The following is a 22,546-nucleotide window of genomic DNA, read 5'->3' on the forward strand; positions in this document are numbered from 1 at the left end:
TGGCTTTCAATCAATAGCTTAGATGACATTGATTTAAATCAAACTCTTCCAGTAAATAAACACACGGAAAGAGGGAGAACGTTTACAGACTATATTCCAATGAAATAGACACAGTTATATTTAAGAAAAATATCCTTAAATTGCTTAATGTAAATAATATGAAACAGGCAATGCCTGAAAAGAGCGGAGCTAGCTTGTAATGTATATATTTCGTCAATTAATTACGAGAAAGTAAAAATTACCGGTAACCTATGAAGTAGTCCGAGTTTTCTCTGGCTCTGTCACCATCTATTATATTATTGGGTATATCTTTAAAAAAAATAACCTTCTGAACAATAACCATTCGAATTCGATGATGTATGTACATAAAAACATCAATTATCAATTATTAAAAGGTTATCACAATTCGCTGATCAACAATCTGAATATGCAAAAATTTTGTGACATATACGATAAACGCATGCGCACAACAAACTAAAACACATGGAAACAAAAATGGCTTCCAATGTGAATCGACTGCGGTTGAAAACGATAACAGCTTCCGCAATGAAGAGAATAATAGGAAAATGGGCCAAACACAATCCTAGAATTAAACTTGGGAAGCAGTACAATAGACTGTAACAGTTCAAACATGAAAACAGCAGTAATACGGACGCCGCTCGTATTCTGCTTGATTGTTTGATAGTAGGTCATGACAATCTCGGTAATATTTACACAAACTCGGTAAGATTTCCACAATCTCGGTAATATTTACACAAACTCGGTAATATCAACACAAACTCGGTAATATTTATACAGTCTGTACCAGTACATCGCTACATGTACTGTCACTATACTATATGAACAATGTTTACACTTATTTACACATAAATATGTGTGCCGTAATATATACAGAACGTGTTATTTAACATTTAAACCACTGTATACTATCGTTATCCAACTAACCCAGATGGAATATAGATATCGCTTTGTAAACTATCGTGTGTTTGTGCTGCCACGATTTCAAAACTGTCACGTAATGATTTAAAAATAATTTCCGCGCTAAATTTAGAGGAGTATTCCCAACTAAATCGAGTGGTCAAGCTGGACATAGGGATTGACTGTGAACATTGGGACAGCACAGAAACATAACTGGAAAGGAACAAAACGCGTACACTCAGTGAAAATTGCAACGTTTTTACCGTGATGTCCCTTTTAAATTGAATGCAAGCTGAATAAGTGGATGCATCTATTCAAATGACACATTTGCAGTCTTATTATCACCAAAAATGATTTAAACTGATATAATTTTGTTATCCGTGCTGAAACTGCGCATTTATTAATTACAATGTGGTTCGTTAACTTATTTCACCAGTAGTTTTACATTATAACCACCAGCATAAAAACTATGCCGTTTATCTTTTTTAAATATATTTCTTGTTATGTAATAAATACACCCTTGCCAATGGTTTAGACACTGCATTTATATACTACACCTGCTTCTCTAGGGTCTTTGATATATTCCTCACTAAACAATCCAAATGTTCGCCAAGAAGCTTTGGTCATCCACGTTTCTTTGCTCAACCCCATCCAGCGGTTCTGCAGACTTCTGCGAACTTTGTTTAAGGATATAGTTTTTTCTTATGGTTCACACCGAACTCTCATTGTATTTCCTTCCAAATTTATAGCTGAAATGCTTTGCGGCTTTACTAGGTCCATTATACAGTTGAGTGTAGACTAAAGGTTACACCCAAGTGCACTCCGAGTGCACTCCATTTGGACTTGGAGTGCACTCCGTTTGGACTCCAGGTAAACTTGGAGTGCACTCCAAGTGGACTCCGAGTATACCTGGAGTCCTATAAGACACCATGCCTATACCCCAGTTCTATAATCAGACTACATGTGTATATCATATATACATGTATTAATACTTTGATGCTTTTAATATAATTTACATATAAATAAATAGATTTTTACAAATTACTTTTGTTCTCTTAATATTACTATTAACATTCGTTTAGTCTACTCGAAATATTTATTTTATTGTTAATACATGGTAATAATGCCTACATGTTAAATTTATATTTATTAAGATCCATAAAAGACAGTTATACAATTTATGCTATAATCAGGTTTCTATGAAAGTTAATTGCTTATTATTTTATATTTTATTAAGATGTAAGTGAATTGTATTTCATTCTGTTAAGGAATTGAAAATTATTTTAATTGGAATATTTATTACTGTACATATATCATGACTTTAAAGGAAGTTTAGATAATGTATCGATATTATGTTATTGATTATTCAAAATATTGAAGGTTTACAGTATTTAATGAATTATGTGTTTTTTTAATAAGACATTCTCTACATATATGTACTCAGTTCTGGCAAGTAATTATAAAATAAACATAATCATTTTAGTTTATATAGGTTATATATTTAAATGTATCATTAGAAAAATATACATTTACAACTACATATTTATGAGCATTACCTGGTTAAATTAATGTTCTTACATAATGTAACACAAGTATGTAGTTCTTGACTACCCATAATGAATGAAAGTATCTGTTTAATTGCTATTATTATTGGTCATGCATGACTAACTCTGGCCTGACACACCTGAGACCTGTGCCAGGTGAGTTTTAGGAGCCAGCTACAGGTACTGTCCTGGTTTCACAGAAATACCTATGTCAATTTTGTCACTGTTAGCCATGGCTTCAAATGATGAAGCTGTGCAAAGCAGGGTGTGTTATAACCTCAGGCCAATTAACAGAACAGTAAGATTATCTCCTGACTTGAAGGAAAGGATTGTAGCTCTACATCTGAGAGGCCTTAATCAGACCAAAATTACATGTATAAATGAAATACCAGTGTAATTAAGGTGGAAATGTAACGATAAGCTGTAAAACCATTAACAAATTGGTTAACAGGTTTAAGAAGACCAACTCTATTGAAATGAAGTCATTCTATACTGAAATTAGCAAGTAAAAATAAGCTGTTTCTTATTACCAGAGACTTGTATATGTGATATACAAGTCTCTGTTATTACATTGTAACCTGTCTAAACCGTAAGTCATTGAGACCAAACGTATTGGCCGGTTTATGCAGGTGCCCGGTATGTAGAGGTACAATGTTGAATGATATAAGTTCAGAAAAAAATAATGCAAATCAAATTAAGAAATGATGCAGTTCTTATCTTGTTATATTCAAAAAATAAAGACATTGCTTTAAAAAATTAATTGTAAAGAAAAAGATTAATGTAAAAAAAAAAAAAAAATCAGTGTAATTCCAAATGGTATAATGAATGTAAATTCACCATTTCCCAAAACCAACCTATAGCCTTATACCCGTAATTAGTACACATTGTTCTCGTCCAGGAAATAAGATTATAGAGCCTGAGGTAAGATTTGCCTCAGGGCAGTTGGACACGGCAACCTATGTACCATTTACCTGTAAAACTGACCTGTTGGAACTACATCGTTTTCTATTCCCATTCAGTCAATATCTATCATGATATGTGTCACTCATACATTTTATGTAACAGATACAGGTCATGAATGTACAATGGTTGTTCAAGCCAATTATAAAATCATAAATTTAAATGTTCAAACTTTAAAAAAAATAACATGAGGCCAGCTGCAGTTGGTGTATGGAATGTTTGATAAGTATTTACTTAACTCAAACATGAGAATTATATTAATCTATGTTGATTTACATATTGACTTCTAATACTCTATACATACTTCCATTATAATATCAAAGACATAAAGTAATAGTACCAGTTTGAATTTTTTTTTTTCAAATATTTTTTTTTTATAATAATGACTTATAACTGTTTTGATAATACTGTAATAGGAATGGACAATCATATCATTTCAAAAGTGACAGATATCGACCGTCACAAGTCTGTACCTATATTCTATATGACCTTGGTATAGGTCAGCCTGAGTTTCCTCTAGCCCTGACACCATACCAGACATGGTGTCAGGGCTAGAGGAAACTCGGGCTAGGTAAAGGTAAGGTGTGATGTCCAGTTTCCATCTAACAATTAAGGGGGTCTTTATCTAGTTAGATGACCATGTGTACACCTGTCCAGATCTCACACCTTATAAGGTAAATTGGAGGAAGGGGTCATTATTGGGGTCAGTGTAAGTCTGTCTTTTCTCCACACCCCTGTAATCATGATATACAGGTAAATATTGACCTGGAAGATGGGGGGGGGGGGGGGGGGGGGGGGGGGGGGGGGGATTGTATCTTATATAACTGTTAAAAGAACTCCATTTATGACCAGGATTTAATGAGGCAGGTATAACAAAACTAAGTTGGTTTACCAAATGGAAATGTAAGTTTGATCTTAAAGTTTAAACTGTAAATCAATATTAGACATTGGATCCGGAATATGCTATCAAGGTGATAAAAAAAATTCGTTTGTATTGTATGTTAAGATAAATTTAAACTGTTGGAAGAAAAGTATTTGAAATATCAAAAACAGTAGTACTTCGAGTACAAGATATTTCCAGTACACGATCAAACTCTACATTTGAGAGACCACAAACAACTTGCCAAATATGTTTTGTTTATTACCAATTTCTATTAATTTACGTGGCTTGTTAAAACTCTTCAAATCAAAGGAATGCTATCAAACATTTTTCAACGAAGTGCCAGATCTATTAATTTTATATAGGGTTTACTAATAGAAAAAATCTTTTATAATAGATATTGTTAGTTAACCAACTAAAAATGAACCAACAAAATAATAAGATGATATATACAAAGATAAAACAGTAACACATATCTTATTGTAACATGTTTAAAGAGTCTAAATGTATAAGAGTATACATCTATCTATAAACATTGTGTATATATAGGCCTGATAGGACTCCAGGTAAACTTCACTCCAAGTTTACCTGGAGTCCAAACGGAGTGCACTCCAAGTCCAAACGAAGTGCACTCGGAGTGCACTTTGTGTAACCTTTAGTCTACACTCAACTGTATATGACATCTCGCAATTGTCGCTTTTTATATGTAGATTTGGTTTACTAAATATTTGTTTATACACAACATTGAAAAACCTTGTCGCAGTCTTTATGCAAATAAGTACCTATTTCTAACCTCGCGCTTATCGATCACGTGACCTGGTTGACCAATGACATTACTTTATAGGGGTAGCGCCCCCTGCGTTCAGTCTTGGGCAGCTTGGTTATTTGTAGCAGCAGTGTTTTATTTCATCATTATTCTTTCCTAATAACTTACTTTTCTTCGAAACTACTTCATCGACTTACTGAACTTGAGTGTGTTTCGCTTGGATTCGTCGTATCCTATGGCAGTGCAGTGCCCACTTACATACGGTACATACACGTGTTTTGTGTTTGTTTACTTTTCATCGATGTGTCAAGGACATTTGCTTTGTTTACTTTCGTCATCAGACTGTGAAACTTTCTACTTAGATCCTAGCCGTTCATCTTTCATGCAACCACGCTTTACGTTTTCTTTGTTATCAGGAATTAGATTCATGAACTGATTTTGTGTGTGACTTATTTGTTTACATGGAATCGGACAGTCATCACTTCGTTAACTGTCTCGCTTCATCTTCATCAACATGGCGGCCAAGTCATGAACCCGAGCAGCTAGGTGCGCGATCCCAGAATTCCATGCGGGAGTCACAAGATGGCTGCGCCCATGTCAGCCAGACGATAACATATGGCTATGCATTGTCTTCTTTGGCGTTTTCGTTGAATACTTTAGTAAACGATCTGATCTGTTGGAAAGAAATAAGGAACTATGATAAGCCTTATTTTTCTACATTTCCTTCTTCCGATGATTACGACACGCATATAACTACTCGGAAACTCAACGTACAACTTTACTAGTCGAAAATTCCATCTCACGACGATTACGACATGCAGACTCTCGGAAACTCAACGAACAACATTACTAGTCGAAATTTCCATCTCACGACGGTTACGGCATGCATACTTCTCGGAAACTCTTGTACAACTCTAGCAGTCGAAATTTTAATCTCCAAATCAGCAAATGATAGCGACATGCAGACAACACGGAAACTCTTCATAATTGCACCGTAGCGTCAGCTTAGACTGTTTTCAACTCATATTAGTATGAACTTTTAAGCGTTGAGATTACTCCCGAAATCAGTCTCATTTGACCTAAGTGGCTATCATTTTACCTTACCAGACTTAATTACACTGTGGCTTCAGTTCCTCTGATATCAGAGGAGTATTCCCGATATTCGCCACTCTTGTTAAAAAAAATATATATTTTCGCTTTCACACATCACGTTTGTGTCTAGCGTTATGTTTTATATTGTATTTGTCACAGTTATGGCTGGGAATTTATTTATTTATTTTTTTTAATAGTTGATGCTAATTTTTTTTTTTTACTTTTTGTACTGGCCTCGTGGGAGGTATCTTTACCACCATATATTGACCCAATTTTCAAATTTGTACATTGTGCAGAATATTACTTGCAACTCTTAAGGAGAGCTCTGTTATCGATATTTATCGAGATGATAAGTTTCTTTGCCATGGAAGGTGTTTTTGTGTACCTACCCGCTGTCTATTACTAGATTATTGGTATTATATGTACTAGGCTTTAAATAAGCTATCAGTCAGATTTAGCCTCTCAAATCACGAGTCAAATTGCTCTTCTCAGGAATTACAACTCTGAGTCAAGGGTCTTCTCAGCTCTGTCTGCGAGTCACGTCTCGATCTTCTCAGTAGCGCATGTATATTTAGGAGTAAGTTTGTCACCATCAAACCACCTACGCTGTGTTTTGATTGTTAAGTTTTTGTAACAGGGTCATAGCTTCTATCTTGAGTACAAATCTATTCATGAGTAACTACAACTCTGTCATGGGTCTTCTCGTCTGTTAGTCTAGTCTCTTCTCAAAAGTCACTTTGACTCCTAGTCTTGGGTCTTCTCAGCAGTGCTTAGGAGTCAAGGTCGTCTTTAAACAAACCTCCAACACTTCGCTGTTTCAGTTTGTTAGCTTTTGTAGTCAGATCTTAGCTTATATCATGAGTCAATCTTATCATGAGTAATTTAACTCAGAGTCAAGGGTCTTCTCAGCTGTGTCTGCGATTCTAGTTTCTTCTCTCGAGTCATTGTGATTCAGAGTCATAGGTTTTCTCAGCAGCGCTAGGAGTCGAGTTTGTCATCACACTAGCCACCAACTACTACGCTGTAGATTGGTTCTTGCTACATATTTTTCTACGTCTAAGATTATTACTACTCACTTTAGTCGCATCCTCATCTTAGATTCAGAGTGTAGTGTCCTTGTTTTATGTTGTAAGTGCTTTTGAGTAAGTTACCTGTACACCATTCAGTATACATTATTATTTTATTCTTACTTCTTTAAGTTTATTTTAAAAAGAAATCATATCTCCTCTTATGCATCGCAATCAATGCGTCTGTTGGCAGGTTCAGTTTTACTACTTATTCTGTGTATGTAAGATCCTTATTCATGGCAACCATTTTGTGGACTTTCTTGTGACATTTTTTCTAGATGTCTATCATTTATATAGTCGAGTAAAGAACTTGTTATACTCTTACATCTTAGAGGTGCGCTCCCACTACCGATTATCATCCGTTATAATTTCTCTTTTGCACTGGTTCTTCGAGTTAGACCTCAAGTTGCACTATTTTAAGTATGTAATTATTTTACATCTGTTTCATCAAGACAATCTGAGTGCTCCTTCAACTGCTATCTCATCTTGCAGTATTGGGTATGTTGCCTCTTTCTATCATTCAACCATTATTCCATACATAATATAACCTTCAATCAATTGAACTCTGTATTACTCGGTTTAATTAGAAGCTCTATACTAGTTACGGTGTCACTGACATTTTAAGTCAGCATTTAAACTCCTTAACATCTCATTTCAGACACGATATAATTTTAATCATATGAATTACTTAAACAAGTTATAATCAATCATATTCCAGTTTTCTATCATCGGTTCACTTGATGCATACTGTCTTTTTATATCTTATCCTTCTTATACATATTTTTCTTGGGGGCTCTCATTCGGTTACTTTTTTCATATGTAACCTCTTTCGATTTGGATTTGTAATTCGGGGAATTCCTTGCCCCCAATTCATTATATTGTGACAACACGGGGTCTTGTCATACATGAGATATGAATATATTTCGATCAATATTGTAGGTTTGCTTTAATCAGTTGGACACTTAATACTCCCGTTAATAATCTTACTTACGGAGTTTTTATCGTGTAAGTCATCAGGTAATTCGTGTATTGAAACACATGTTCCCGCTACAGAGCGCAGCCATGATGTTTATATGACAGCCGTAAAGCTAGCATGTATGTGAACTGTTTACGTGTGCGTAGTTTCGTATTTTTACTGCCGTAATATTTACAAGTTGCTAACGATATTTCTTCTGTGCGTGGTAAAGGTATGTGAGTTAATAGAGTTATGTTGTTGAGTTATCGCAGGGTTTATAGAACTTAAATCATATTTATTATACCATTGTTTATATGCAGGGCATCCAGTAGGATTAAAATCTCAAGAGTCAGTGACCCTTAGCTCTGAAATCCTGAGAGTCAAATCAAAATCTTGAGAGTCAAAATATGAAATTCTCCAACTTGACGGTTAATCGTTTCCAAATGTAAACTGATAAAAATGTCTTTTTTTTCAAAAATTATAATTAATTGAATAATATTCAAAAGAATTTAGTTCGTCTTAATATATTATCTAATATTTGTTTTTATTAAATAAATGAAAGTATTTTTAAGACTTACACTTTTCTTTTAATTATACAATGTACATTTTTTGTTTGAATTAAGTACAATTAAAACATAATTATTTTTTTTATTTAATTTGAATAACTGAAATTAATTTCTTGTAAACCTTTTAACAAAAAATCTTGTATCACAGTTTTCTTGCTGAAATTATGTTTAAATGTGTTACATTGTTTAAGCATAATTTGTAAAACCATCTTTTTATTTTTTTATGTTTTTTTTAATCTCCTTAGCCTCTAGAGGTAATTTTTGTATGCTAATCTTGTTATCATATTTCCCGCCAAAATGTAACATGAATGATTTACGCTTCCCACTCTATCAAATGCACTGCAGATCGAGGTCATGTAAGGTTATTCAGGTTAACAACAAAATGGCTGCCGCCTGTGTTGGCATGCTGCAAACTAGGCCTGCTTACGATCTCATTCTTGTTATTTACATACTTGAAAGTTATCAAAAACATATGTTTTGTTGATTTGTTGGGATGGGAATCTTTTATAGCTTACTTATTTCAATTATTTAAATGTTATTGTTAACAAAACAAAATGCAGATCGGCCACTACAAGGTACAGTGGATTATATTTCACCTGTGTCCCAATTTGGCAATCGGCAGCGACAGTTGGATTAGTCACAGTTGAGTGGCTCTTTTAATTGACTCCTAGGGGTATTCTACTAATTAGTGTCACTGACCATAGCAAATATACCCTTTGTTGAGTCTGGGTATTGGACAACACATAGACTAATGACAGTAGTGGTCAAAATGTGAAGCGTCAGATTGACGCACAGCATGCAAAACTCGTGCGTCAAATTAAATTTTGCTGCGTCATTGACCCGAGGTCTCGGGTTAATGGATGCCCTGATATGTGTTCGAGATTATCAAGCGAATTCCAGCAGTTACCAGCGAATACCAGCAATCGCTTCACGCGACTTTATTCCTATTTTAGCGGGCGATTCAAAACAGTCAGTCGTGTTTGTTTAGGTGGGTGTCTAAGCGATGGACAAAGAGGTGTTTCCTCAGTTCCAAAGCTTGTCATGTATTTATGTGTTAGGTTAGGTATAGTCTTTATGTGTGGGGATGAGTTTATGTATCTTAATGTGGGAGTTTCGGGAATTTGTTCTTGTTAGTTGGGACGGACGGGGCATTTTTACAAAATAAGTGAGTTACTGATAGGATCTGCTGCTGAGGTTTTTGGTGTACTATCTATTGTTAGATGTTTATTATTATTTAGACAAATAGCAGAATTTACGGGATTATCTAAGGAATATTTTAGAATAATAATTATTATTAGATATTAAGGGAAATTGTTGTATTTTCACAGATTTCTGGAAGCTTTGAAGTTCTTATGAACAAAGTTTAAGTACATGTAGTTTTATTAGGTAGGATTTATTCTGCTGATGTTGAGTATAGTTCCATACACATATGGTTAAAAATGAGTGAGAATTATTTATTAGTTGATTTCTACAAATACTAGTTGAGAGTGATATTACACATTAGTTCAGTAGTTTGATTCCTGTGGTAGATTATTTACCATATTAATGTTAGTGTTAAAGTACCCAAGTTAATAGAAAGTTTGTATTTGCCAGTTAAGAATATGTATTGTTGTTATCAGTCAGTAAGTGTTACAGTTTTAGAGAGTGATTCAGGATATTAGTGAATACATTATTCATTAGTGTGGAACATATATATAGTTAAGAATGTGAGTTAAGAAACAATGTCATGTAAGAGAGGATGAAATTATTGTCATAAATGGAATCTTTTATGTCTCATAAATAAATGCCTAATTGTACTGTAATTTGGTATCTTGGTTGTCTCTTAGAAGTTATAAGCTATTCAGGTGTTTAATTGGTGCAAACTGAGTCGTCAGTTTAGGGTAGTTAGGCAAGAGTCTCCTACCCATCCTTTATACTATTGTGGCGGTAGCCACGCTACCACAGATTATTTTCAAGCTGAGTCGGGATACAGAGTCCTGACCACTTGACCGTCACAATATTATTGTTTTATGTATTTATTTCTTCTGTAGATGATAAGCTTGTGATCGCTCAAGCTTCGGGGTCGCTCCATCTTATGCAGTCTTAGTAGAGTCGCCTGCTATTCCGTACAGCTGCTTACTCGGTGGCTTGAGATCGCTCAAGCTAGGGATCTCTCCTTTCTTTTTTCAGTCATATCTATCTAAGCTTGTGATCGCTCTAGCTCGGGGGTTGTTTGCCCCACTAGTATCATTAGTATTTCAATTATTTAGGTGTATCTTTTTAGTAGTGAGTCAAATTTAATTGTATAATTTAGTTGTAAGAATGAGCAGCCCCTGAGAAAGCCAAACATTTTAGATCATCAATATGAGCCTGAACAAGTTTTGGTTCCATTCAATAAATTTTTGACCTTTCATACTGCTTGTTGTGTTGTGTATAAATCAGGCGTATAATGAGAATACTCTCCACGTTTCGGTTTTCCCCCAAGCATCTGGTGTTTTGTTGTATTCTTTATCCACAAATTCATTCAATGATTCAATCATATCATATTTCACTGGCGTCTACCAAATTCGGATTTGGTAATTCACATATCACTTTTTTGGCGTCTTGGTTAAAACTTTCAGATAGACATTTTTAGGCATGTACTGCAACATGTACGTACAGCTGTATGCACGACTGTACCTTAAACGGAATTGTATTCAAATAGTCCGATAAATGAATATCATATATCTTGCGCAAAAATAACAAATACCCTTGGTATGTATTCACTTTCTATTATAAGCTATACAGGTAATACGTACGTCATCGGGACACAAACACTTGGCTTATCGAATTATGAATCAGGGGAAATAACACTTACTACTTTCTGTTCAAATACGCTAATTACGCAAAGGTGGGTCGATCGCGAAAATTACCCCGACGCGTATAGTTTACGAATCGAAATCGCGAAAATACCATCCCGCGGAAATAACCACGTTTACAGTAATAACTTTCTATCCTCTTAGCTGTTCTTAAAGAACCATATTTAATTATTATTCGCAGAAATACATACTACGTGGTCGAAACGATTTTGTTTAAAACAAAATTCAAGAATACCTGGAGTAATTAGAAAAAACGTAATTCCTCTTGATATCTAATAGCTAAAGCTAATTCCTGACAGTTTCAAAACATTGTTTCTTTTTGTAACTAAAATTTGTCATTATCTATGTTACTGTACTACGCACATCTTAAACAAAAAGAAAACTTATCTTTTTTGTTTTGCAAGTATTACTTTTGTGTTTGTATTTTACAGAATGCTAGCGTTCTGATACCTACCTAAGTGCTTTAATCCGTTCCAAGTTAACAGCAGCCAGACGGGCATGATGTACCAGGGCGAGGCTATTCGGGGCACACAGGACCACGTATATTATCATATGCAAAACCAGGTTGGACCACACCAAGGGACACAGGGCCATGGTTACTACCAAAGTTTTGGAGCCCCAGCTCCGCCTCAACCTGGTCAAAACACAGTCAGCTTACGGGACAGCGCACTAGAACAAAACTCGAACAATAACGCTAATAGAATCCCTGGCCAGCCTACCTCACTGTCAACGAGTAACTCCTTGGCACTACAGCCTTCTACATCACAGCCATCGAATTCATCCCAAAGACGCAACATGCAGCAAGGATATAACAATATCCAATCGGCCTCGTCCCTCGTAGCAGCCACTAACAAATCTACAAGGACCAAAAGACATCAAAGCAATGCTGGACCATCAAAACAGGTACCAGAACAGTCTCATTATTGCTTGGTTTGGTTTGGTTTATTTTGTTTAACGTCCTATTAACAGCTAAGGTTATTTAAGGACGGCCTCCCATGCGTGTGTTGAGTGCGTATGTGTGTTTTGGGAGGCTGTGGTATGTTCGTGTTAAGTCTCCTTTTGATAGGCCGGAACTTTGCCGATTTATAGTGCTACCTCACTGAAGCATACAGCCGAAGACACCCAGCAGCACACATCACCCGGTCACATTATACTGACAACGGGCCAACCAGTCGTCCCACTCTGTGTATGCTGAGCGCTAAGCAGGAGCAGCAACTACCATTTTTAAAGACTCTGGTATGTCTCGGCCAGGGGACAGAACCCAAAGCCTTCCTCACAGGGGCGAACGCTCAACTAAAGACCAAAAGTGAGGCATTGTCAAGGAAGACATTAGGAAGAAGAAAGTTGTTAAGAAAGAAGAGAAAAGATAAGATCCCAAATTTAGTCGCCTCTTACGCAATGGGGGCAGCAGGTACAATTCTTACGCCCTACCTGCAGGGCAGTCTCATTATTGCAAATGTATAAAGTGTATAAATAAGTATTTACAATTTTTGACCAGTGTGACTTTGAAGGCATATCGAGGTCTTAAACAAATTTAACAAACTATTCACTCTACTATCACAGCATGCCTGGGCCTTTTGGTTATTGAGATGTCGAAGACATTTAAACATTTTAATACTTGTGACCCCGGTTACCTTGAAAGATGGTAGCACTTTATCCCAGCATACAGGTGCCTTCGTCTAAAGTGACCTCCAAACAGCATAAATTACTGCCAAACCTGCCCTAAAAGACTAAAAAAATCGAAATATCTTTAATTACCAGAATTGACTATCAAGTATATTTATAGGAGGCTCTATTTTTTCTCAAACTCTAGAAAGGCAAAGAAATTGAGGTTGCGGATGGTAACCTCACGCTTGAATTGCCAGCGGCTGGTTCCACAGAAGAGCAACCGCCAGATGGCGGTGCCGTTGCATGGGGAATTGTTCTTGCTTGCACAATTCTAAACGCATGTAGCACTACGTGTTTGATGATACTTTCGTTTAGTGCTGAAAGTATGAAGGACGATATTGGTGAGGACGAAACTGAGAGCATCACTACAGCGTGTAATGAAATCCGACTATTGGCAGGTACGATTTTATCCGAGGGCCTCTGGTAACAAGTAGCTTCCCATAAAAGACTTGTTATATTGCTTACTATAAAACTAAGGGTTCATTTTCCAATTTCATTGCAAATGCAAAATAATAGAACATTAGGTTTGGTTTTGTTTATTTTGTTTAACGTCCTATTAACAGCTAAGGTCATTTAAGCCTTCTCCGTGTAATATCGGTATGGTAGAGTCAATGGAATTATCAGACAAACAAACAATACATAGTATGTCTCCGTGTCCGAATTAGACTAGATATACAAAATTACCTTTAATATTTAAGAAACAAAATTGAGCATGTTTTGTATTATTGATGCCAATAGGTAACCTTTCTCTTGTATTGTTCCACGGAATTATTTAATCATTCTTACCAAGCTATGGAACACAAACAGTGATATATTGGTATTGGTTTCATATTGAACATTACATTGGTCACCTTGTTACAGCGCCTCTTGTGGCCATTGCTATAGTGAGATTTAATTACCGGAAGGTATCCTGCATCGGTTCCATTATGGTGATAATTGGGTTCAACGTTTCTGGTTTCCTGCCCTCAGATTTGCCTGGTGTAATTGGTTTATTTCTAGGGGGAGTCGCAGGTAAGGTCTTGCTCATTTTACGCACACATGAAATAAAATGATTATAACGATTGCAACCGCTTTGGACGGCCTCCAATGCGTATGTGTTTTGGGAGGCTTCGGTACTTTCGTGTTAAGTCAACATCTGATAGGCCGGATCTTTTGCCGATTCATAGTGCTACCTCACGGAAGTATCCTGCCGAAAACTCCCAGTAGGACACACCACCCGGTCACATTATACCGCAAACGGGTGAACCATTCGTCCCACTCTTAGTATGCTGAGCAGTAAGGAGGAGCAGCAACTACTATTTTTGAAGACTCTAGTATGTCTCGGCAATGGCCGAACGATTAACGTAAGGCCAAAAATGAGGCATTATCAAGTGAGATATCAGGAGAAGTTATGACAGAATAAAAACGATAATATCCCAAATTCAGTCGCCTCTTCCGATCATGCAATGCAGGCAGCAGCTACAAATCTTACGCCCTACCTGCAGGGCGAGATGGAAGCCGGGGGCAGATAATTGGTTATAGGTAAGCTTCGAATTTTTTTCCGTCATATATTCTGTTCCAATAACTGCTCGAAAATTATCCAATCAATATTCTCGGATGAAACAAAACTACATATTGTGATTATTAAGCATCCAAAGTGCAAACAAAAGATTATGGCGGACCTACGGACGACGTCATACCACCGTTATACTTCCGTCTAATTTATGCCTTGGTGTTACCAAACTTATCACTATTATTACACTACACTGGTCCTTGCTGCACAATCAGCATTGGTAGGGATGCTCCATCAATCATGATACATCAGTAAAATGGTAGCCCTTTTTCCAGCAAGCGCTGTTTGTTACCGACATTGTTGTGTTGTTACAAGCTTTAAGATGAAGCTGAAAGAAAATAATTAGATTCTTGGAGACGTTTTCAAAACAGAGGTAAAGAAAGTTAATTTTTATCGGTGACAAATTAGGAGTGGTAATCCCGACCATCTGTATTCCAAGTTGGTACGGCCTGCTTATTCTTTTGAAGTTTTCAATGCGTCATCTGTATGACTAATTTAACATACAGACACTGTTTACATATCTAGTTTTACATGCAGACACACTTTACATATCTATATTGCATTTACTTACAAACTATCTGTGTATATCTAGTATTTGTTTACTAACAGTCTGTCCGTGTACATGCAGGGTTGGTTTAGGATTCATACTGTCCTTGCTTAGATATCAAATGTTGGTTTTACATAAAACTATCTGTCATATGTAGTATTTGTTTACATACACACGATCTGTGAACATATATATATAGTATTTTATTTACCTAACACAGGGCTTGGTCTGGCCTGCTGGTACCTATGTGCCATCATACCAATACTGGAGTACTTTCAAAGGCGACGTCTCTTCGCTCTGGTGTTGTCGAACCTGGGCTCTATTGTCTCATTGATCATCGTTCTCGTTGTGTATGTAGAGATGACCAAGGTGGGCAACCAGATGAACAGGACAAACACTTTGCAGTACTTGGCGATCCCCGGAGCTGTTGGACTAGCTGCTTCCTTCTTCCTACGGCCTTTGCAATTGAGGATGAATGATAAAACCGGACAGAGCTTTGTTGAAGCAACGCTAGGAGTTTTAAACTTAAAATTATTCAAAGACTTGACGCTGTATTTAGTAATGTTGGTGTACTTCTTCGACCAATTTGGTAAACAATGTCTTAGTTATAGATTATTTGATCTGTTACATAACCAGTGTCTTTAATATCATTTCTCAAAATTTAATACTGCAATGAAATAAAACTTAAAGACGTACAAAAAAAGAAACATCTAAAAAAACTGGTACGAGTTTTAGTATCTATCTTGTATCGCAGGTCGTGGCATACCAAATTCCTATATCACAGTGATGATGACCGATAAGGAGTTTTCGATCTGGGAGATAATCATACAGCTCTTCATGGTCCCTGCTGGCAACCTGATTGGTTTGGGTTTCCTTATCTTCTGGAAGCATAAAGACCTTCTCGTAGTACTCTCACTATGGGGACCCATGGACCTGTTTCTCGGCTTTATGTCACTGCAGCTTCCTGCCTTCGACAAATTTGGATGGGTCGCCATCTACTCGGTCTTATTTGGAATCACCCAAGGTTAGCGCAGGAGTGTACACTAGCACAAAGTGAAACATTTTCAGAAATATTCTATGTTTACTCCACCATGTTTACTATTAGCTGGCATAGAGTACTCAAAAGAAACTTTTTGGTACGCGATATATTATGTGGCAAATTTCTCTTCAACGATAGCCAGTGATATACATTAATTCTCTCTACTTAATAAAAAAATGACCTCATTTTATCTACAGCGATCGCCACATCCCTCTTAAATAACACAGTGCCGGATGCGTTTGGGGTCATCAACATCCGACTAGTGACAGCTTTGCTGGGGTTTACAGCCGGAGTCGGTCAGATCGTCGCCTCTCCAGCTGCAGGTAAACATTCGTGATTGTATTTTTTAAAATCACTTAATTGTTATCGTTGACAGGAGTTTGTGTTACTGGACACTAGTTGGTGAAAACATTGTCCAAAATGCTTTACGACGGACCAAGGGAAACCTACATATGAAATTTGAGAAATATCCCTTCAGTACATTCTGCAAAATAGCGATAACAAACTTCAATTGTCAAAGATGGTTGCCTGTTGGCCAATGTGTTATCCGACTGGTCCCAAAATGAAATATACATAACTAGGGACCAAGGGCAACCTATATATCAAATTTGAAAAAGATCCCTTCAGCTCTTTCTGAGAAATAGCGATAACAAACTTCAGTTGTCAAAATCCAAGATGGCTGTCTGTATATGCATTTCGTTTTCTTTATAGCATCTAGGTTACTCTCCCTGATTTTCGAAAGGATATTTTAAATAATCAAATTTAAACTCACCGGGTTCAATAGTACTGACTGGGGAACCGATGAATTTTTAAGCCGGGCAACGATAATTTCTATAGAAAATAAACGCCAAAGACGGGATCGGAAGAACGGTTGAATTATTTTTACTCTTTTATGTCAATGCTGCCCTTCAAGGAAAATAACCCGACCACGGAACAATATGATTAATTGTCTATAACTTCGAGGATAACGTACAGGAAAAACATTTCTCATTCTTACTGATTCGCCCACAGTGTAGGCGGGTGTAGTATGACCAAATTATGCTCCAATTAACGATTTATGCAACATATACAGCAAAATCCGCATTCGAAATGACTAAATCTCAGTCAGGTTATCGGAATTATGTATTTTGACATTATCAAGTCTTGTTGGATTGAGTGGTAATAGGAAAATTAGACATTTCCGTATTTTACACAAGTGGCAACAAAGACGCTCTGGAGCTTTCTACCCGGGCGCCGCAATTCTTTTCAGGTCGGTCAGTACGAATGAACCCGGTGAACTTGCGTTGGACATTTGTACAGGTACATTCTACAACTGCTCAAGGGTAGCCTATAAATTATGCTAATTAATAGTAATACAGTTAACATTGTGATGAAATTATAGTTTCGTCAGTTTTCATGAATTTTACTTCCCTACCATGCATCCAGTATGAATGATTTGCCCAGAGAACAGTCCTTAGTAAACCATAGATATTTTGCAAATCATAATTTCGATTACCCAAGGGTCACAAATCATATTCTCCATACTCCAAACGTTACGTTCATTGTCATTCTTTGCATCGTTGAATATTTCATGGCATAATATTAAAAGCTCACCTTAGTGAGGTAGCACTATAAATCAGCAAAAGTTCCGGCCTATCACAAGGAGACTTAACACGAACATACCGCAGCTTCCCAAAACACACATACGCCCTCACCACACGCATGCATGTCGCATCCAAGGGAGGCCGTCCTTAAATGACCTTAGCTGTTAATAGCACGTTAAACAAAATAATACCAGACGGGAGTTGCAGTCTGTTGCCTTTGTTCTTGTTAACAAATCTAAAAGCTAGTTGTGTGCTTCGATTTTGTCATGACAAGATGTGCATATCATAATGGGCAAAAAACATCCTTGTCAGAGAAGATGCATATGAAATAGATAAACATAGATAGAAATTGTTCTTTTTATATAAATAACTGTATTTTAACTCCCTTTTTCAGAGGATGCTAAACACGAGGATGATGATTATGCTAGGCCCTTTTATGTCGCTGCTAGCATGTTGATCATAGCAGGAGTATGTGCTCTTTTGTCCAGATATATTCTCATCCGGAAAAAATCTAAAGAATCGGCATCAAAGGTGAACGACCAAGTTGATAATGAGGCTGGTGGCGATGACGATGAGCCAGGCGAAAATGACGAGTCATCAGAGCCTCAGGATGATAACTCTGATATCGCTGAAATTCTTAATTCTGCAAATGAAATTATCGAAGAGGTAGATATCACGGATATGGAGTAGTAAGTGGAACGTTTTGTCATGATACACCTTTGGGAGGGGATATCTATGCATGGTTGTTTTTGCCGTGTTTGAATTTTCAACTCTGACATCACAGATACACGTGATGTTCCGACTTGTTTTTTTCAATCCGCCTTGCGTATTCATTTCTCAATATAATGTTTTTAATTGTAACGAAGGTGAAAGAAGAACTAACCATTATCATTGCTAACCAGTGCGAGTGATTTGATATTTGCTGATAATTCTCCTATGAAATGCATTGAACAAGATATGGAAACAAAAACAAAAACCACCACGTCAATCAATAACAGATTTGAATAAGAATTGTTTTAATCACACATTCTAATATCAAACATTGACGTATAACTTATGAATTATGTATTTGATTGTGTATTTGTTTACTTTGATGGATTTGACAATGTTTCACCGTGTGTGTGTGATAGGAAATAAGAATATAAATAGTACATACTAATTATTAATCATGCTTACCAGTTCTATAATACAGTGTAGATTTTTGCTGAACTAAAATACAATTGGGATCGGGTTATTTTGCGCACCCAGTTATAAAGACAGGAAAATCACTGTATTGGTATTCTTTTCGTGTTTGTTAATGTTGTAGTTTTCAGTAATTATTCCTTTTATGACAAGTATTTCCTATTTGGTATGGTAATTTCGGGGGGATCCGTTCACTGTTACCAGCAAAAGCTGGCAACAGCCACAACTAATGAAGGAGCAGTATGGAAAGAAATGCGTAGGAAACTTAGCATGAGAAAATACTTAACTTGAATTCCAAAGAGGGAAATGAAAGTTGTTTGCAAACAATTTTAAAAGTACAGCTGCATTATCCGACATTTTCTTCTTTTTATTATCTACAATTACACTGCAAAAAGACATGTTCCCGCTACATAATACTTTGTCCATCAATAAAGGTTTTAGGAGACTTGTTTACAATTTCAGGATAGAAAGGGGAGATAACATTCAATTTGTGCAAATGTATAATTCAAACACAACTGATAACCTATGACGAAGCTATAAACATATCGGCTGACATTGAAATATAAAACCTTTCCTGAAACCAATATTGTTTACAGATGTTGTTTTCTCACAGCATTAAAGTCGGCGCATATTATTTTAGCAAAGTAGCCCTAGATCTCGAGCCACGCGTACGAAAATTTCACTTACAACTGCAATTTTGCCACAAGTTTCCGTTGTTTGTTTTACCGCATGATAAACGATATAAAACTGATTTTTCACAGAAAATGTTATTTTTCAATAAGACATGGTATTTTGTATAGAACTCGGGTAAAGCACCGGCGTACGCTTGCCTTTTCAACAAAACAAATTGTCTTTCTTTATCTTAACGTGAGAAAGCAGAATATGTTTACCGGGAGAACGAACTATTTTGACGTAAGCTGCGAAAACCATACGAATACCTTTGTGAAACGGATTTAAGAAGTTCGTAGGTTTTGCTTATGTTTTCGTAAATATTAACGAAAATTCGTAGGTTTCGAAGGTTTGTGAAACAGTACACTCACTGTTAAGGACTCCGTTTTGAGAAGCTTCAAGAAGTTGTAAAATTGCTGACAAATTACATCAATGGACAATTTTCACAAATTTTGCTCACTGTTACCGCAGTCTCCGAATGTGCGTATATTTAGCTGTATGATAATGCGTATTTTGCCCGCAACCTTTCTCGACATTCAGAACTTTGTCTCATTCTCAAAACATATTATTGCAGCAAAGATGAGACACATGTGACGTTGATTATTTGTTTTTGTTTAACGTCCTATTAACAACCAGGGTCATTTCAGGACGTGACAGGTTTTGGAGGTGAAAGAAAGCCGGAGTATCCGGAGAAAAATCAGCGGCCTACGCCCCCCCCCCCCCCCCCTGACAAACATACGCAATCACCACACGCATGCACATCCCACGCATGGGAGGCCGTCCTGAAATGACCTCTTAAAATAGCGCTTTAAAGGACGTTAAACAAATAAAACCAAACCAAATGGCAACTGCCCCACGTGTGATTCAGACTCGCAACCCAGAGTTTAGGGCTAGTGATAAAGTGTCGGGATACCTTCACAACTGTGACACCGCGGCAGGTTCAATATTGATAAACATGTTGTGTGAATTAGTATAGGTAGCAGTATACACTAAAATGGCCAATTCTGAAAAATAAGGCACATATTTTAGATATGTAAACATCGCCAGTTAACCATACATATTACCTATCATCAAGTATATAATATTATATTTATAGTATTTAAACCTTTGCAATTTTAAAACAGCTCTGAAAGATTACTTATTTTTTGTGTTTTTCAGACCTGTTAATACCATGGTAACCAATGCTTTTTTAGATATCAAAATATCATAATATTTCACCCAAAATGACAATTATCTACATTTTTTTCTGAAACCTATTTGAAATTAAATATCTTTATCCCACAGACAGAATTAATCCTTTTAACATATGTTGTACTGTACATTAAGTTTTTTCCCGCAATCTTACCTTGATCGGGGGATCTGGTTTGGTTTATTTTAGCCTGTATGTACTACTTCATTATGAATATACCAATTGCAGTGTACATTTATTTTTCCACTTTTTATGCATATCATAAAACATGAGTAATTTGCTTACCAAAAAAATCCCCCATGGCCAGGCAGTCTTTCAGTAGGCGATGTGACACGCAGCAGCTCCCAGCAGCGCAGATGATAATGCTGAGGAAATAAAATTGTAACCGAAATTGACCTGTCAACAAAAGGAAATGAAGAGAGAACAATGTTGTGTAGAAAAGTGTAAATACCATTATTTCATTTTCTGTACTTGTTACCATGGAAAATGTACTAACAATTCCTGTAAAATGACAAAAAAGCTATGTGAAAGCACCGGTCTTTCATATATAATACACGTAAATAACTGCTTATGAATTTATTAGCTGGAATAACAACAGATAGTGCATGCTTGAATTGGGAAGAAATAACATGAGGAGCTGTGGATTGTTTTCCCTTTCAATCATACCTGTTGTTAATTTGCAAAAAATACCTATGTATATGACCCACATCTTAAAGTCTGGGTGTTTTTTGGTTTTTGTTGAGTGTTTTTTTTTAGTGTTTTTTGTTGTTGTTTTTTTTTCGTTTTTTTTGTGTTTTTTTTTGTGAATTAAAGTAATAGAAAATCTAATTTATCTAATCTAATCTAACAGAAGCAGTATTAGGCATAATTTTAATAAAACATTGTTTATAATGGGGGTGAATAAGGTAGAAGTGTACAGTACAAAAATGCAGAATTATATCTATTTGTGATCTACACATTTGCAATTGTAAAATAGCACTAAAGCATAAGGAAACATTTTTTCGGTTTTCAAATATGAAAAACCACGGTAATAATTTTGTTTTTAAAAACAAGATATGATTCTCTCCCCCCCTTTTTTTAAAACCTATTTCAAACCAAACATTTTATCTAAAAGCAAAATTGATCTTGTTTTATCATTCGTTCGATTTCTTTTTACTTGCTTACAATCATTCCAAAGCTACATTTTGATGCAAGTAAAGCAAGCTTTACCATTGTTCATCTGCTCTGAGTGCATTTAGGGCGTAAGAATAGTACCTGCCAAACCAAACAATTCTTTTGGATAATTCCAATTTTATTTAATCAAGATATCATTGTAATTTTTGTACAAATGTAGTGTTTGCATATACAATTTAATATTGAATAAACCAATTTATTTTTCTACAATGCATTTATTTTTTCTTTATTTCTTAAAACAGGGAGTACTTCATTAACTTAAAGAAACAAGAGACCCATGAACCTTAATGGTCATCTGACAAACACTTACAGCAAGGACACCCCCTTAATCAAGCAACATTGTGATATCATCATACATT

General features: G+C 36.0%; 1 protein-coding gene across 1 annotated transcript in view; it reads left to right on the top strand.

Moving 5' to 3' along the window:
* The window catches only part of LOC117334686, a 30,690-nt gene extending 10,168 nt beyond the window's left edge, over positions 1 to 20,522 (top strand). The window contains exons 2-7 of the mRNA XM_033894444.1: positions 12,071 to 12,488; positions 13,399 to 13,651; positions 15,573 to 15,941; positions 16,107 to 16,376; positions 16,589 to 16,714; positions 18,369 to 20,522. Of these exons, the coding sequence (XP_033750335.1) occupies positions 12,084 to 12,488; positions 13,399 to 13,651; positions 15,573 to 15,941; positions 16,107 to 16,376; positions 16,589 to 16,714; positions 18,369 to 18,664 (1,719 nt within the window). The 5' untranslated portion in view covers positions 12,071 to 12,083 and the 3' untranslated portion in view covers positions 18,665 to 20,522. The remainder of the gene's footprint in view (positions 1 to 12,070; positions 12,489 to 13,398; positions 13,652 to 15,572; positions 15,942 to 16,106; positions 16,377 to 16,588; positions 16,715 to 18,368) is intronic.
* The last annotated feature ends 2,024 nt before the right edge of the window (positions 20,523 to 22,546 follow it).

The sequence above is a fragment of the Pecten maximus genome, chromosome 9, assembly GCF_902652985.1.
Source record: "Pecten maximus chromosome 9, xPecMax1.1, whole genome shotgun sequence".
NCBI classification, from domain to species: domain Eukaryota; kingdom Metazoa; phylum Mollusca; class Bivalvia; order Pectinida; family Pectinidae; genus Pecten; species Pecten maximus.